Consider the following 17,082-nt stretch of genomic DNA (forward strand, 5'->3'; position numbering starts at 1 on the left):
TTAACGTAGCTGTGAATTAGTAGTTTAATATTTTCATACATCACAGGACAATGACACATTGTGTTAGCATTTTTAATGTTTTATTATTATAGTATTTTTTTGTATTATCACCATTAAAACACAAACCAAAACAACTGTTAGAATTAACAACATGACATTGTTAGACATCAGTTCTTTAAATTAATTAAATACAAAATCACATTGTAGGCTGTTCTTTTTAAGCTTATTAAAAAAAAATACAATTTGCCTTTCATAAATTATGGGCCTTTTTTCTATGTGACATTTCAGGACATTTCAATATCCATATTTATTTTAAAATACATGATGATTGATGCATACTGAAAATGCTGATTGATGATCATAGATCTACTTACATTTTAAAATATGTTTACCTGGAAAAAAACTATACAAGTTATATTAAATTAGTATTATTAATATTCTTTTTAAATCATATGGTCACTTGCAAAAATCCTTAACCTTTTTCCTCACACAACCTCCATTTTACTCATCTTCTTTTTTTCTAGGACAATACAAGCCCTCCCCCCTGTTGCGATAAACTGGTCAAACAATCATTTATAGCTTTTGTTGTCTGAAATGAAAACAGAATATTGTTACTGTATGAATATCTTGACAATAAAAAAGAGATCATAATGCATGCAGTTCTTTATCTTTATAGACTGATATGTGATGTAGGATACCTTTACATGCTCTCTGAGAGGGAAACAATTTATGTCTTCATGACAGGCAACACAAGACACCTGAGGCTGTGAAAAATATTGAAGATCAGCAAGAAATCTCTATTGATTATTAATTTATGAGGATGTTTAACAGTGACACCTATACATATAGGCATTGACGAAATACATACCTTAGCCTTATGTCGGATTTCACAGTTTCCCTGATGATCGGCTGGAGTTTTCTTCTCACATGAGGTGGGTTTTAATAACACATGCAGCATGCGTTTTCCATCATTCTGTCGTGTAAAGAAGATACATGCAATCGCAGCTCAAAGATCACAACCTTACATGTACAGTGGGAGACTTTTTAATGGAGCACTTTAAACTTCACCATCAGAGAAAACTAATTCAAAGCAGACAAGCAGCAATAAAATACTAAAGCCTTAATTAACACTTGAAATAATTAACTCACAGCTTGTAAAATGGAAGAATAATCAAGATGCTGCTGTTTTCCAAGTTCCTCATTGGCTTGTTTTATAGCCTTGTCAACAATTCTTTGTTCATGTTGGTTTAGTTGCTCATAAGCCTCGTTTCCCTCCAGCACCAGCAGAACGCTGAGCAGTATCAGAAATCTTCTCATCTTGAATAGTAACTGCTCTGCTGTTTGTTTGTCTGAACTTATTATAGAGGGCAGCAGCAGTGACGTCAAAACCCATTCGCTGCTTGTTTAACAGGGATCTGGGGGAGGACAGTCCAGCCTCTCTCTGATCCCCAGGGCTCTGCGCTGGTAGTGAAAATTACAAATTGACCCAAAACCAATGATTACAATTGGCTAAGATTGGCAATGAAAAACCCTTCAACTGGCGTTGATGGATAGATTAGACCTTAACAACTCGTACCATAGTGTGGAAAAGAAAAGGAACTCATGATCCCAAGCAGTGAAGCACAGTGGTAGTACTGTCACGGTGTGGGCATGTATGGCTACCAATAGAACTGGTTCTCTTGTATTTAATGATGTTACTGCTGACAAATGCAGCAGGATGAATTCTGAAGTCGGGAAGATTATCTGCTCATATACAACCAACTGCTTCAGAAGTCACTGGATGGCGCTTCACAGTGCAGATTAAGAATGACCCAAAGCACAATGCAAAAGCAAAAAAAATAGTTTTTGAAAGGAAAGTGGAGTCTTATGCAATGGCCAAGTCAATCACCTGAACTGAATTCGATTAAGCATTTCACATGCTGAAGACAAAACTGAAGGGAAAATGCAATAAGATCAAGCAGGAACTGAAGACTTGCTGTAGAGGCCTGGCAGAGCATCACCAGGGATGAAGTCTATCACCAGGGGCCTCATGTATCAACGCTGCGTACGCACAAAAACTTTGCGTACGCCAGGTTTCACGCTCAGAATCGCTCACGTTTGGATTTACTAACAATGAACTGAACGTGGGAATGTGCGCAGGTTCACGGCAGCTTTCTGGCAGGCGTATATGAAGGTATTTTTGGTGCAAAACTCCCAAGCAGCTGTAAAAGTGTCATTTGTAGTTGTAAAAAATAGCCACACATGCGTATCAGTAAATTTGTACTCGCAGAGCAAATTTGCAAATGTGTAGGTATTTTTTGTCTCCAACAAACACAACGCAACATTTACACCTGCACAAATTCTTCAGTACAGGTGCACAAATCCCATCGGACGAATCACAAATGCAGAAACTCATCCGCTCATGTTCTTTGCTACTATTGTTGCAGTGAATATGGTGCAAAACACATTCACACACCTGCATCCAGAAATGTGAAGTCACAGACAAAACTTGCACATCTGTAGATTAGAATGTGTATCCGCACAAAGATAGCTGAACGTGTGTAGAATGTTTGATTTATTTTTTTCTAAGCACGAACACAAATATGTTCCTGCAACTGCTCAAATCTGCCGCTACGAGTCTCAAGCGCTGTTTTTCACTTGCAAATCTACATTTCGCTCTCTCGCTCTTCTGCACCAAAAATCACTGTGACATTTGGTGCAAAAGTTACTTGTGTATCTGCCAACCAAAACGTGGGCTCTCAGAGAAATTCAGCCAATAGGGGATGGGGCGTGACGTCACCGCTCTAGCGCTGCGGAGGCTGAACGTCGAAACCGAAACCCCCTTTGCGAGATTCGCTGCATCTATACCTGATTTGCGTTCAAAAATGCCTGCTTAATTATTTCATAGTAGGAGCAAACATGCCTTAAGAAAAGGAGTAGGTTTGAAACTTTAGTAACCATAAAAAGTACGCCAGGTGGATGCCTTTCTACTCCAGGAAGCCGCAGCCTACGGCCTGAAGGAGGAAGAGGACGCGGTCAGTTTGAAATGTGAGTATTAAACCAAAGACAGTTCTTTGTGTTAAACTCGTATTTGTTGAGCTACTGTACAGTGCACTGTAGAATTGCTGAGGGTGTAAAGAGGCTTTAAATTAAAGTCTATTTTATTTCGCTGTAAATGTTGACTGTGTAATGTTACGGTCTCCAATCAGCACATATAAAGTAACGTTTCAAAGGTAAAAAAGATTATTATCAAATGTCTGACAGAAAAATGTGAAGTATTGCAGATCACAAGACTAAACAGACATCTGAGTGAGTGATGTATTTGTGCTGATGTAGAATCTGCTGTCAATTGACTGTTGCCAATACTGTTTAAATTAGATACATGTATTCTTACTAAAAGAGAATAAAGGGTCATTTGTTTAATCTGTGCATCAGTATATAGTTGATCACTTGAGTAAGGTTTGTGTTACATCAGCAACTACACCAACATGTTATTTGAGCATGTGAATCAGAGGTGATTTATTCTAGTCTTTATGTTACAGGGAGGCTTTTATTGAGTACAGTACAGAAACTACAAAAACATATTTTACATTTGCTATTTATTATTAGTTATTGTATTTTCAAACAGTGTTTACATTAGCTTTCTGATTACTGGTGTGTGTGTGCTTTTTCTGCAGAGCTGAATCGATGACATCCTGAAAGCAGCAATACAATTAAGGTACGTTTTCATTGCTTCATTTTTTAAAACCACTTATAGTTGTACAGTTTGATGTTAGTTTAAATATAACTATGTTAGTGATCAGTATTCATACCTAGGATAACAATTCTTGTTTTACGAAAGGTAACTTGGCTTGCTTGCCCTAATGTCATGTTTGCTATTTAGTCTTATCACATAATATGATTAAACTATTTAATTCATAAGCTATATTTATTTTAGAAAAATGGCAGACCAGGGTGCATCCAATGCATTGAGGTGAAGTTGGTTTTATTGTTGCACATTCTGACTTTCTTCTTAATAATTTAATTTCAGAAAAAGATTTTCAAATTCTATATAGGGAAATCATATTAGCAGCCAATGACTATCAAAATACAGCACTGTCCACAGTCAAATAAATATTAGTTCTAATGTTGTTTTGAAGTCATTCAGACCAAATATTTAAAGTACCATGGTAAACAATATAGGGACCATTAAAATGTTTAAATGCAAATATAAACCATCTTTACCTTAATAACTAACGCTACCATGTTTTATGATTCATTTTACACTCCAAAAAATGTATGTTTACTTAACATTTTTACCAAGAATGTATTGCTAGTAATGATAAATGTGGACAATTAACTAAGTAAATCTACTAGTAGTCACTAGACAATGCATCTTATTTTCGTACATTTCTGTTTAACAATGGGAATGCATACAATATTGAAAGTATTATCATTATTTATTGAAAACAAACAGAAACATAATTATATTATTAAAAGAATGAATATGAGTAATCATGACAAATAAATACAAGTCACCAACACATGAAACCAAGCTTTATTCTAACAGTGATGTATTACAGACAGAAGCCCATGTTTTGCTGTATCTCCACACAGCTGGGCCAGTTCTTCAGATGATCAGAGGGACTTCGCCATCATCACATCCCTCATTGCTGCAGTCAGACTGAAACAGGACGGTGATGCATGGCAGTCCATGCCCGAGATACGGATGATGAAGAGACCACAGCAACATCTGGTCCAGATGAGGACACAAGGGCATGTGGACTGATGCAGGGTCTCGTTCAGTTCACTACAGGAGAACAGGAGTGGCTAAACTCAGTCTAGAACTGCTGCTGTCTTGCAGAGTTTAGTTGAAGTTGACTCTAAACTCTGCAGGACACCAGCTGTCCAGAACTGAGTTTGGGCACCCCTGCATTACAGCATTTCCAAGATGCTGCTGCATGTGGACTTCTTTACCCTCACCACACACACCAATCTGCAGATATTTCAGATCAAACAAAACATAAAAAACATTCAAAAAACAATGTCATTTTACTGTACAATGTGTCATTTGATTTCTGTAGTGCTAGTAATAAAATTATCCTACCTCTTATTTTGGATTCTTTTTTCCTCAAATGTGTTAGTTCCCTTGTCTACAGGTCCAGCTCTATCACAACAGCTCTGCAGAAAAAGCACACACACAACATTAATCAGAAAGCTGATGTAATCACTGTTTGAAAATACAATAACTAATAATAATAATAAATAGCAAATGTAAAATATGTTTTTTTTATTTTCTGTACTGTACTCAATAAAAGCCTCCCTGTAACATAGAGACTAGAATAAATCACCTCTGTCATCAGGCCGGCTCCAGCTTGGAACTTTAGGGTGGGCAAATTAAAAAAATAAACAAATTATATATATATATATATATATATATATATATATATATATATATATATATATATATATATATATATATATATATATATATATATAATAAAATAATTTATAGTATTCTCTGTCATTCTAATAAAGCAAACTAACTTTTATTTTAAAACTAGTATTTGTACTGCAGATTCTATTTATGTCACTGTTTGCTTGCTTACGTGATGTTTCCAAGTTTTGCAAGAAAACTCCAGAAAAACATGTTGCTCTCCATGAACTATATGGGTGATTCTGTAGTTGCAGGTACATTTAGTGACCAAAGCCATCCTTTTTTCAGCTTTTAAAAAAAATTGTTACATTACATTGTTACATTTTTGATTATTTATTTATAAAATGTGTTCATCATTTTCAAAGATCACATTACCAAAAATCACGATTTCTTGATTTACAAATTAGCCAGTACATATTTCCATCATGCAAAAATAATTTATTTTGCTTTTCTTTAAAGAAAAATTCACCAATATTTTAATTTTAAATGTTTAAACTGTAAACTGTCAATGCTATTATTATCACAATTACAAAAGGAAAACTGAATATTTCATTAATCACATATTTTACAAATAAAAAAATATTTTAAGCCTGATTTCATTAGTATCATGTGATCTTTGCAGTTATAGCAAGTAAAAGGTTTTGCTAAAAAGTTGTAAAACTAAATTACTGTCAATTCAGTTTAAATTTAGTAACTACACATTACGATTTTTCTTGCTATGATTTATTATTATTTCTAAACATTACTAAAGTCATCCATGACAGAGTTGACAAACAATATAAAACTTTTTATTCCCTAAAACATTTAATCATTTGTACAGCAAAAGCTGAATTATAAAAATTAAATATGTTTTAACTTTAGTGTTGGAATTTACAACCTTAAGATGATACCTTTAAAGAACTTCAACATTCCATACTATTTTCTATAATTTGTCATTTAAAAAAAAATCTTAATGTTGTTATTATTATTTAATGCACCAGAGCCAATATGGACATTAATATTTTTTTTATAACTAACAAACAAATTTTTGAATAGCAGATTTTCTTTGCATATTAGCCTACTTATTAGTGATAGCTAATACAGTATCATTTATAGCCTATCAAAAAAAATCTAATTTATTTCGCATATAACATGTTATAATAAACACACACATGGCGTTTCATGTGCTTTATCATGGCGCTCTGTGTGCGTCGACCTGCTCCCTGAAACATCTTGAATTATCAAGATTTATTCTATTCATTATTGAATTCTGAATTTTTAATATTGTATTGCATTATTGTTGAGCACAGCAGTGAACAGTAACAGTTTAAGATATCTTGTGTATGATTTTGACGTTTTTCCCTTATCAGTTAAAAAGTCCAATAACAGAGAGATCACATATGATAATTTGAGAGATTTAAAGGGGAAAAAAGACAACACGTCAATCGATAGCACGTTACACGGCTTTCGTATCTAATAAATCGAGTCAGTGATATTGAAATGAGTTCAGTTACTAACATCTCCAAATTTACAGATGAGGTACACACAGCAGCGCGCGTCAAGAGAAGAGCGCGCATTTAGAGAGAGCAAAGCGAAAGCAAGATTATGTGTGGATATGTGTCTATATAAAATATTGATGTTTTTGACACAAACTGCAACAAAGTGCTTTGCACTGGTGTTTGAATTGTGTATGTTGCACTTTGCACGAACTTTACTACTGAAACTGCCTGTGATCTGTCCGTTTCTGTGCGTCATTAACAGACTAATTAATATTTGCTCTTTCCGTGAGAAAAATGCTATAATGTTTAAGCGGGCCCAATACATCTCCTGATTATCTCACAGTGCTGTTTAACTGTTTGTGTTCTTTAAGACTTTCTATTGTATGAAATACGACTGCATGAACTGATATTAAAGGGAGGTGCATTTGGTAATGCGCGTTCAGACGCGTGATGCGCACAGAAATCTGCGCTCTATGCTGAATTACTTTCTCTTTCATCTTTTGCAGCCTGAATTGATTAAAATTATTAAAACTAATATTTTTTATATTTAAATCTAATATTTAATTAATATTTATCTAATATTTTAATCAAGATTGTAAATGAGTCTGGCTTGCCAAAACGTGTTTTTTTGAAGCTCACGCGGTCACAAATCCTCAAGTGATCAACTATATACTGATGCACAGATTAAACAAATGACCCTTTATTCTCTTTTAGTAAGAATACATGTATCTAATTTAAACAGTATTGGCAACAGTCAATTGACAGCAGATTCTACATCAGCACAAATACATCACTCACTCAGATGTCTGTTTAGTCTTGTGATCTGCAATACTTCACATTTTTCTGTCAGACATTTGATAATAATCTTTTTTACCTTTGAAACGTTACTTTATATGTGCTGATTGGAGACCGTAACATTACACAGTCAACATTTACAGCGAAATAAAATAGACTTTAATTTAAAGCCTCTTTACACCCTCAGCAATTCTACAGTGCACTGTACAGTAGCTCAACAAATACGAGTTTAACACAAAGAACTGTCTTTGGTTTAATACTCACATTTCAAACTGACCGCGTCCTCTTCCTCCTTCAGGCCATAGGCTGCGGCTTCCTGGAGTAGAAAGGCATCCACCTGGCGTACTTTTTATGGTTACTAAAGTTTCAAACCTACTCCTTTTCTTAAGGCATGTTTGCTCCTACTATGAAATAATTAAGCAGGCATTTTTGAACGCAAATCAGGTATAGATGCAGCGAATCTCGCAAAGGGGGTTTCGGTTTCGACGTTCAGCCTCCGCAGCGCTAGAGCGGTGACGTCACGCCCCATCCCCTATTGGCTGAATTTCTCTGAGAGCCCACGTTTTGGTTGGCAGATACACAAGTAACTTTTGCACCAAATGTCACAGTGATTTTTGGTGCAGAAGAGCGAGAGAGCGAAATGTAGATTTGCAAGTGAAAAACAGCGCTTGAGACTCGTAGCGGCAGATTTGAGCAGTTGCAGGAACATATTTGTGTTCGTGCTTAGAAAAAAATAAATCAAACATTCTACACACGTTCAGCTATCTTTGTGCGGATACACATTCTAATCTACAGATGTGCAAGTTTTGTCTGTGACTTCACATTTCTGGATGCAGGTGTGTGAATGTGTTTTGCACCATATTCACTGCAACAATAGTAGCAAAGAACATGAGCGGATGAGTTTCTGCATTTGTGATTCGTCCGATGGGATTTGTGCACCTGTACTGAAGAATTTGTGCAGGTGTAAATGTTGCGTTGTGTTTGTTGGAGACAAAAAATACCTACACATTTGCAAATTTGCTCTGCGAGTACAAATTTACTGATACGCATTTGCAAATTTGCTCTGCGAGTACAAATTTACTGATACACATGTGTGGCTATTTTTTACAACTACAAATGACACTTTTACAGCTGCTTGGGAGTTTTGCACCAAAAATACCTTCATAGGGCGTACGCACATTTTTTGTGCGTGTCTGTTTTATTTCCATTGGCGACTCCTAGAGGCAGTTGTGTTAAATTCTTCTCTACAAAGTGTCTGATCCTTGCAATGGCAGCTGTATGAGACGGGTTCAAATAGTAGGTATGTAAGATTTCCATACCATACAGTTGACCAGCTAAACATTAAAGCGCAAATTGCAGCAGTCGCAATGTAATCTGAGCAATCTACCGCACACACATTGCTATAAAGACACTATCTGAAGATGAATTTGCATGCGTGAATCAGAAACATTTCCATTCAATAAATGTGCAAATAAAATATGATGCACAAACTTATTGATGATTCCTACTTGTCTTTCTCTTGATAAATAGTGGGCAAAATCTGATATGTAGCGGGGAAAAAAGAAGAAAGAATTTATCAGACGCTGGATTCGAGCCGAGTTTACGCTCGAATTTGTCAGTACATGATCTCATGCTTCTTATGAGGTGCGCCACTGAGACCGCTTAGGGTATTGCAACATTTTTCAGATATAAACCACACTATTTCTTTTTTAAATGCACTCAGTGCGATGTTCAGACCCAACTGTGTTAACCGTATCAGCTAAACTCCCACTCTATTTTTTTCTTTTGTTGTTAATTCCGGAGAACAAACTTGCAAATAACACCGCTTTTCTCCGGTCTACCTCCGAAAGCAGCACCTCCAATTCACATTCTGTTCAAAGTTTCTCTTTTTGCTTGATTTTGCCGTTGCTTTTTCGTTGGGTTTTGCCATTAGCATAGTCATTAGCATATTCATACGGGGGAGGAGGCAGGGAGGGGTTTTGTGCTCGTGCATGTTGCGCTCAGTTTCACGTTCATTCAGATGTACAAAAGAATCTGCGTGGGATTCGGCGTACGCAGTGTTTCATACATCTGAATTTTTTTCTGCGTACGCACATTTACAGCTTCGTGCGTACGCAATGTTTTAGTAAGATTTCCACGCAAGTCTTCGTACATGAGGCCCCTGGTGATGTCCATGTTAGCAAAGTTATAGTATATTAGCAAGAAACCTACAATGAGTGGTTCTGTAAGTGGGGACCACGGACCACTTCTTAGCTACCATGCTTTTTGTCTCTTTTGGATGCTGGCGGTGCTTTCACTCTAGTTCAGAGATGTCAAACTCAATTCCTGGAGGGCCGCAGCCCTGCAGTTTAGTTCCAACTCTGCTCAAACGCACTTACCTGTAGGTTTCAAACAATCCTGAAGCACTCAATTAGTTTGATCAGGTGTTTTTAATAAGGGTTGGAACTAAACTGTGCAGGGCTGAGGCCCTCCAGGAATTGAGCTTGACATCCCTGCTTTAGTTGGTAGCATGGGGCGAAGTCTAGAACCCACACAAGTGGCTCAGGTAGTGTAGCTCATCCAGGATGGCACATAAATGAGAGCTGTGGCAATAAGGTTTTCTGTGTCTGCCAGAGTAGCTTCCAGAGCATGGAGGCGTGGAGGAGGACAGAGGAGGGCAACAACCCAGCAGCAAGATCACTACCTGCAAAGCTCTGTGCAAAGAGGAACAGGAGAAGCACTGCCAGAGCTCGGCAAATGACCTCCTGCAGACCGCAAATGTGCATGTGTCTGCTCAAACAGTCCGAAACAGATTTCACAAGGATCTACACAGGGGGGTTAGATGATAGCCCAACACTATGCTGGACATTTGGCATTGGCCAGAGAACACAAAGTTTGGCAACTCGCCACTGGCACCCTGTGCTCTTCAAAGATAAAAGCAACTTTACACTGAGCACTTGACCAAGTCTGGAGACTCATCGAAAAACGTTCTGCTGCCTGCAACATCCTCTACCATGACCAGTTTAGCCATGTGCCAGTAATGGTGTAGGTGGCATTTCTTTGGAGGGCCGTACAGCCCTGCATGGGTTTTCCAGAGGTAGCCTGACTGCCATTAGGTACCAAGATGAGACCCTTAGACCCCTTGTGAGACCATATGCCTGTGCAGTTGGCCCTGGGTTACTCCCAATGCAAGATAATGATAGACTTTGTGGCTGGACAGTTCCTACAAAAATAAGGCATTGTTACTATTAAGTTCCCCGCCCGTTTACCAGACCAAAATTCAATTAAGCACATCAAGACGACATGTCTCGCTCCATCCATCAACATCACATTGCACCACTGTCCAGGAGTTGTGGGAGGAGATCACTGAGGAGACCATCCGCCACATCAGGAGCATGCCCAGGTATTGGAGGGAGGTCATACAGGCACATGGAGGCCACAGACACTACTGAGCCTCATTTTAATTTGCTTTAAAAACATTACATCAAAGTCAGACCTTCCTGTAGTGCGTTTTTTTACTTCACTTTAGAGTCTGACACCAAATACAGACCTCAATGGGTTAATACATTTAATTTCCATTGATAGTTATTTTTACTGTCAGCACAAATATAAATAATTGTGTTTACATCAACTTAATCAAACAATTCAAACATTTTGGTTAAATCTTAAGCAAAAAAAAAAAAAAAAAAAAAAAAAAAAAAAAAAAAAGGAAAAAAGTATTTCATTCCAGATAATTTTTACTTACTGTAACATATGTGCTTGATTTTATAATAAGTGATTTCAGTTGGTTTGGGAAAAAACCTGAAAGCAGAAAGCAGCAAACATCAAACATCAAGTGAAAGTACAAGTGAAAGGTTGATAAACACATGAGTGTTTGATTTGGACTTAAACCAACATGTTTGTCATCAGCCTTGACTCCATTTGTTTTACTGCCTTTAACTTAACTACACATTAATCCAGGGACTTAAAACTCTTTATAATACCTATTCTTCCAATCAATAAGACAGAGAATAAAACAAACCTCCACACTTTTCAAAAATCACTGCAAAAGAATGTCATATTTGAAGAATTTATTGTTCTGGCATGTGAAACCATGAGCATCATAACAGGCTAATGACAATAATTTGAAACAAAGAGGGGTGGGACAATCGAAAAACAAAACATGTAATTGGTAGAATGGGGTGTAAACCAATGACCCAAAAAAGGGGGGCATCCAGTCATTCACATTAATGAACAGCAACAATAAAAAAAATATTCATGAGCGTTTCTTTGCCTCTGTCCCAAGAAGGGATCATTAATAATATTAATATCAACATCGATAAAAAATAATTACAAGTTACAAAGAGAAGCCAGTACCACTGGGATGAGTGGCTGGCGGCTGCGTCTGTGTAAGTGAGAAAGAGAGAGGTTATGAAGGGCAATGATGTATTTTTGACAGTCTATGCAGAGAGGTCACTGTTGTCGAACCGTTCCTGATCGTACACCTCAGCAATGACCTTACGACCGCCAAACCAGCGGTTGTTGAGTGCCTGAATGGCCTTGTTCATCTCTGACGCTGCCGAAAACTCCACAAAGATCTTGACAATGACTTCGGCATCCTCCTCCTCACCCTGCTTCTCCTGGTAGATGATCACTCTATTAACAGCTCCAAATTTTCCACATTCCTCCGTTACTTCTCCTTCCAGATCGTCATCTATGTCTTCTGGACCAACCATGTTTCTGAGCACCATAACCGTAGACTGTGGGAACATACAGAAAAGTCTGAACACTTTCACATGCATATTGTTATTCTTATTTTTGTTAGTTTTTAATGTGACTTGGATTGAGACACCATGGAAACTGTAAAGCAAGTTTATCACGGCATCGCAACCCTGATAATTCATGTATAACAGGTTGTTGCTTTTTTTATTCCTTTTTTTGCAAATATTGACAAATGTCCCATGTTTATTGTTAAATATCTGATATTCTGATTCTCAAATACATGTAAGCACATGCACTATATGTAAACTGTTAAATAATGAACATTGTTCAATCTTTGACGAGTGATGGGCTGCTGGATTTACTACATGTTAATTCATCGATTTCTCCTAAAATACATGAAGCAAGTGGCTGTTTAACTGGAATACAGTAAATTTTCTAGTTAACTAAATAGTATGTACTTGATGTGAATAACACGCATAAATGTTCAAAACCTAAAAAAAATCATTAAAAAACTGTGAAAACTGACTGTGATTTATGACAGCCACAGCATGCCTCTCTATCATGCTAAGTGTGAAAGATTATGTTAAGTAGATTTGAATTTTAGCAGTTGATCGCATGACGCACTGAAGTTTCCAATTAAAGCGGTGTGATTATATTAACCGGTTAGTGTTGTTAAAGCTCAGGTTTCTTTAACTACATCATTGGACCAACTTGCATTTCTAATAAAAAAAGTTTGGGATGAGCAGTTGAATACTAACCTCCTGTTTTCTCAACAACTTCTGCATGACCATATGTCGTGCGCTGCTACCAGAGATGCTCATGTGCTCCTGTTCACTGAGCATCTCCTGACCCAAGCCATCTAGAAGGGCTTCCTCCTCTTCTTTTTCCTTTTTTGCCTCTTGAGCTGCAGCCACAGCCGCCGACAATGTCGGTGGAGATGACAACACTGGGTTCACAAGACCCACCTGAGGCACAACAGGCATTGCAGGCCGGGCCGGCGTCACCCCTGCACGGAAACACACGAGTCAATATATTAATCTTGGTCTGACATATTCATCTCTGCTTCACACCAAAACACCCCTATGTGTATGGAATTTAATTTTTCTCAGACTACACAACCTTTACAGCACTGACCATTTCGAAAATCTGACGTAATAAAAAATAAAGTAAAATTCATAAATACAAACCAATTAGATTTTCCACTATGAAACAATTAGGGTGTTGGATTGGTAAAAAAAAAAAAAGTTAAGTCAAGATTAAAAGTACAAGTTATTCTAAAGGCCTGTTGAGTGCAGTATTATTTGGGTCAGTAAACCCCGATCTGGCTTGTTTACACACTTCCAATGGCCACAGTACTATCATTTGACAGGTGTGATATATGCCAGAAAATACAATTCAACTTGCAAATGAAAATATTATTGAAAAATTGCAAGTGACTCTCATCAACCTATGAAAATTCTAGCTTAACCTTTAAGTACTGGACCACTGTGCTAGGTACCCCAATGGTCTTTTTAGTATCATTTGCAACTTCTGACTAAATGTATATAAGTGCAGACAGCACTGTACCAAAAGAAAAATTCAATTCTGATAGATAAATTTGTTAATAAATACAAATGCCACGTTTGTTAAGATTAAACCAAAAACATTAGAAAAAGCTTTGGATATTGTGCTGGACAACTAACCCTTATTAAAACTAGTTGAGAACCACTGTTCTACGCGAGTTCATGTTAAGAATTATTATAGCAAATAAAACAGACATTTACAACAAGTCTCTTCCTCCCGCACGACTGACTGAATCGCCACGTTAATGAGTTGTGCCTAAAGAGGAACTTGTGAAACAATCAAACATTTTGACTGACTTCTTAAGACTGATTTATACTTCTGCATCAAGCGCAGTCCGACGCAGCCTTTGCGCAGTTTGCAACTTGCAAAGTTTGCAACTTGTAGCGTAAGCTGTGATTGGTAGGCTTATGGGCCTGTAAAGTGCGGGCACGCCCAAGAGCCACGCAAACTCGGAGCAAGTGTTTACAAGTGTCGAGTCCTGTAAAAGAGCTCCAATTGGAAACTTTTACTTTGTGCTTACCTTATTCTTAAAGTTGTTTTATGTCTGACGATTCCCGCCTCTGAATGAGCAATTTTGAGTTCACTTGTTCAAGGTAGCGTTCAGAAAAACAAGACGATTGCAAAGAAACTCGACACAAAGGGAAATAAATCTCACAGCCAGCTAGCGTTTTGGAAGTGGTTTTGCAGATCAACACAAACAGTGTGTAAAGGTATAACTGTACAGCACCACGCAAGGCATGTGCCATGGGTCACAGAAATGGCTTGATGCAGAAGTATAAAACAGCCTTTAAAAGTTTAGCACTGTGGCAGGGCCAAGAAATCCAGCATCATCTTTAATGTATATAACTAAAAAAAAAATAAATAAATAATAATAATAAATATATATATATATATATATATATATATATATATATATATATATATATATATATATATATATATATATATATATATATATATATATATATATATATATATATAAAAATGGAAAACATTTTTAGAAAAAAAGCTCTGGCAGTACTTTAAACTTCTGTACCAGCTTGCCACAGTATTAAAAAAAAAAAAAAAAAAAAAAAAAAAAGGATAATACATCTAATTTGTCCCTTTTTGACCAGTCACATTTAATTATTTGAAATCCCATAGGTCCTCTCTTGGCTTGGCTTCAAGATCAATTCCACAAAAATCACACACAGGATCTGAGAGACTCACTGGCCAATAGGAATGAGAGATTTGTTTATGAGGGGAGGGGTTAGAAACAGTCCTCTTCAAACTTGGTTGGTCATTGTGCAGCAAAGGGGAAGGGTCATGGCGAATGTGGAGAATAAAGACAGGGAGGGGAAGAGAGGAGAGAGAAAAGGAGAAAGAGAGAGAAAGAGACAAGGAGAAAAGAGAAAATAAAAGAGAAATCTATTAGTGGACACGTCCCACGACAGGCCACGATAAACTGAGTACTGTGTAGGACAACAGAAACCTGAGGGAAAGAGAGATTGTGCACATATAGACTAATATTATGTAGGAATGAAAGATCATGATGGGTTTCAAAGAGTTTGCAGGTAAAACAAACAGAGGTTTGAGCGCAACCGCTTAAAATTACTGACCTGATCTAAACGGTGTAATGCGGGAGTGGTCATGCCTGCTCAAAAGCTTTGCAATAAAAATTAAGGGTTAGTTCACCCAAAAATGATTTACTCAACCTCAAAGCATCTTAACTGTGTACTCACACTAGCTATTGTTGCCTTAAACTGTAGCACGATTGTTCCCCCTCCTCTCTTCCCCGACACCCTGCACTCACACTGCATTTTACCTTCTGAGCCAGAGCATGCTTGTCATTGATGATGCGACTGTTCAATTTAACAGAAAGTGCTCTTGCTCAGCACAGAGGAGATAGCTTTAGTTATGTAGTTTATTAATTTTAGTCGTTTTGAATGCAGTGACAGTCAAAACTTGTGGATCTGTTCTACAAAATATTTGACTATCAAATTATTAAAAGAAGTCTGAGCGAGGGGTTTGAATCTTTAATAAACGGCAACAGTTTGCGGTTAATGAAAAAAAAAGTTAATAAATCAGTATAAAATAGTCCCTTAAAAGGTTCACGAAAACCTCGAGTACTTTTGAGATGAACAGATGTGTGTTAAACATCAGTTAAGACAATGTTAGCACCTGTATGTTTTAATTTGGGAAAAAACTGGATAATTGAGTTTTTGTTAGCTTTTGTTTGTTTTTGCATGTTTTGCGATACTGTCAGGGCTGATATAGTAAAACTGTTTGTATCCAGCAAGCATTTTTGTCCAGAGAGCAATCACGAGAATTGGAGAATGGCGGACGTTATCTTTTATCAGTAGTTCATTCACATTTAGACACATCACCATGCTGCTGTGTCTGCCTAAATCCTCCAGATTACCAGCAGGGCTAATGGATGAAATAGGCTGGGCAGGAAACCTGTTGCACTGACTCTGCATTCAGACCCGGGGATAAGGGGAAAAGTCCTCATTTATAGTGTTTATATAAACACGATTATCTTTATAATGATATAAATTGTGGTTATCTGTATATAAAACTACGAATAACAAATGTAAAAGGACATTAAATCACTGTCTATTTCTTTGCATTTTAACTTTGTAAACTATAAAATCATGCGTCTCCTCACAGTTTGGGTCTCATTTTGTGAGCTAACCGACAACAACAGTTGTTCGCTTGCCTCCTTTTCCCCTGCTGGCCACACTCACCCCTGCCCTTTGCTCGTGGAGCTACATGCCCATTATGATGCATCTTTTAAAAAAATTGAGGTAGACCTGAACCGAAACAGGGGGGTCTCATGACTCAACCAAACTGCGCTCTAGCACACCTCTTCCAACCAGACCAGGGCTGGTCAACTAAACCAGGAGCCTGGGTGCAATTCGGAGCACACGCACATATCAAACAAACCGGGAAATGAGAAACAAACGCGCCAGGGAACGGTTTGGATGGCCTAGTGGGAGTACACCCTAAAGGCTGATTAATACTTCTGTGTCAAGCACACGTATGGTCCGGTGCAGCCTTCATGTGGTCGCATAGCTCTTATGACTAACGCTGCTTGTTTGTGTTGACGTTTAACGCCTCGTGACTAAATAAAAGGCGCCAATGTTATTGTGCACATCAACAGACAAAACGCCATCGTAATTTTAAGAAATG

The 17,082-nt window shown here is 37.3% G+C and overlaps 3 protein-coding genes across 53 annotated transcripts in view; 1 reads left to right on the plus strand and 2 right to left on the minus strand.

Moving 5' to 3' along the window:
* On the minus strand, positions 1 to 12,388 carry si:dkeyp-73d8.9. Of its 2 annotated transcripts, XM_073911370.1 has the most exons (5): positions 9,821 to 12,388; positions 1,150 to 2,012; positions 869 to 973; positions 699 to 764; positions 59 to 589 (listed from the first exon to the last, which is right to left on the minus strand). In XM_073911370.1, the coding sequence occupies exons 2-5, from the start codon at positions 1,315 to 1,317 to the stop codon at positions 521 to 523; spliced, it is 408 nt and encodes a 135-aa protein (XP_073767471.1). In that variant the 5' UTR covers positions 1,318 to 2,012; positions 9,821 to 12,388; the 3' UTR covers positions 59 to 520. The 2 variants fall into 2 exon arrangements, with proteins under 2 accessions (NP_001124144.1, XP_073767471.1); NM_001130672.3 differs by lacking the exon at positions 9,821 to 12,388 and having other exon boundaries at positions 1 to 589; positions 1,150 to 1,407.
* Positions 1 to 17,082, plus strand: part of ccr9a (chemokine (C-C motif) receptor 9a) — a 164,256-nt gene that overhangs the window by 7,112 nt on the left and 140,062 nt on the right. The gene's annotated exons all lie outside the window — the stretch shown is intronic.
* The window catches only part of puf60a (poly-U binding splicing factor a), a 17,870-nt gene continuing 12,490 nt past the window's right edge, over positions 11,703 to 17,082 (minus strand). For 30 of the 50 annotated variants that reach the window (XR_012388323.1, XR_012388321.1, XR_012388316.1 and 27 more), the window contains 2 exons: positions 13,107 to 13,354; positions 11,703 to 12,386 (listed from right to left, as the gene is read on the minus strand). Coding sequence is in view for 21 of the 50 variants with exons in the window: in NM_001105588.2 (NP_001099058.1) it covers positions 12,087 to 12,386; positions 13,107 to 13,354 (548 nt within the window). In the remaining 29 variants the exon portion in view is untranslated. Of the gene's footprint in view, positions 12,387 to 13,106; positions 13,355 to 15,120; positions 15,182 to 17,082 lie in introns of all 50 variants that reach the window. The other 20 variants (XR_012388289.1, XR_012388322.1, XR_012388318.1 and 17 more) reach the window with 1 other exon arrangement.

This window comes from Danio rerio, chromosome 2 (genome assembly GCF_049306965.1).
Source record: "Danio rerio strain Tuebingen ecotype United States chromosome 2, GRCz12tu, whole genome shotgun sequence".
In the NCBI taxonomy this organism is placed as follows: Eukaryota; Metazoa; Chordata; class Actinopteri; order Cypriniformes; family Danionidae; genus Danio; species Danio rerio.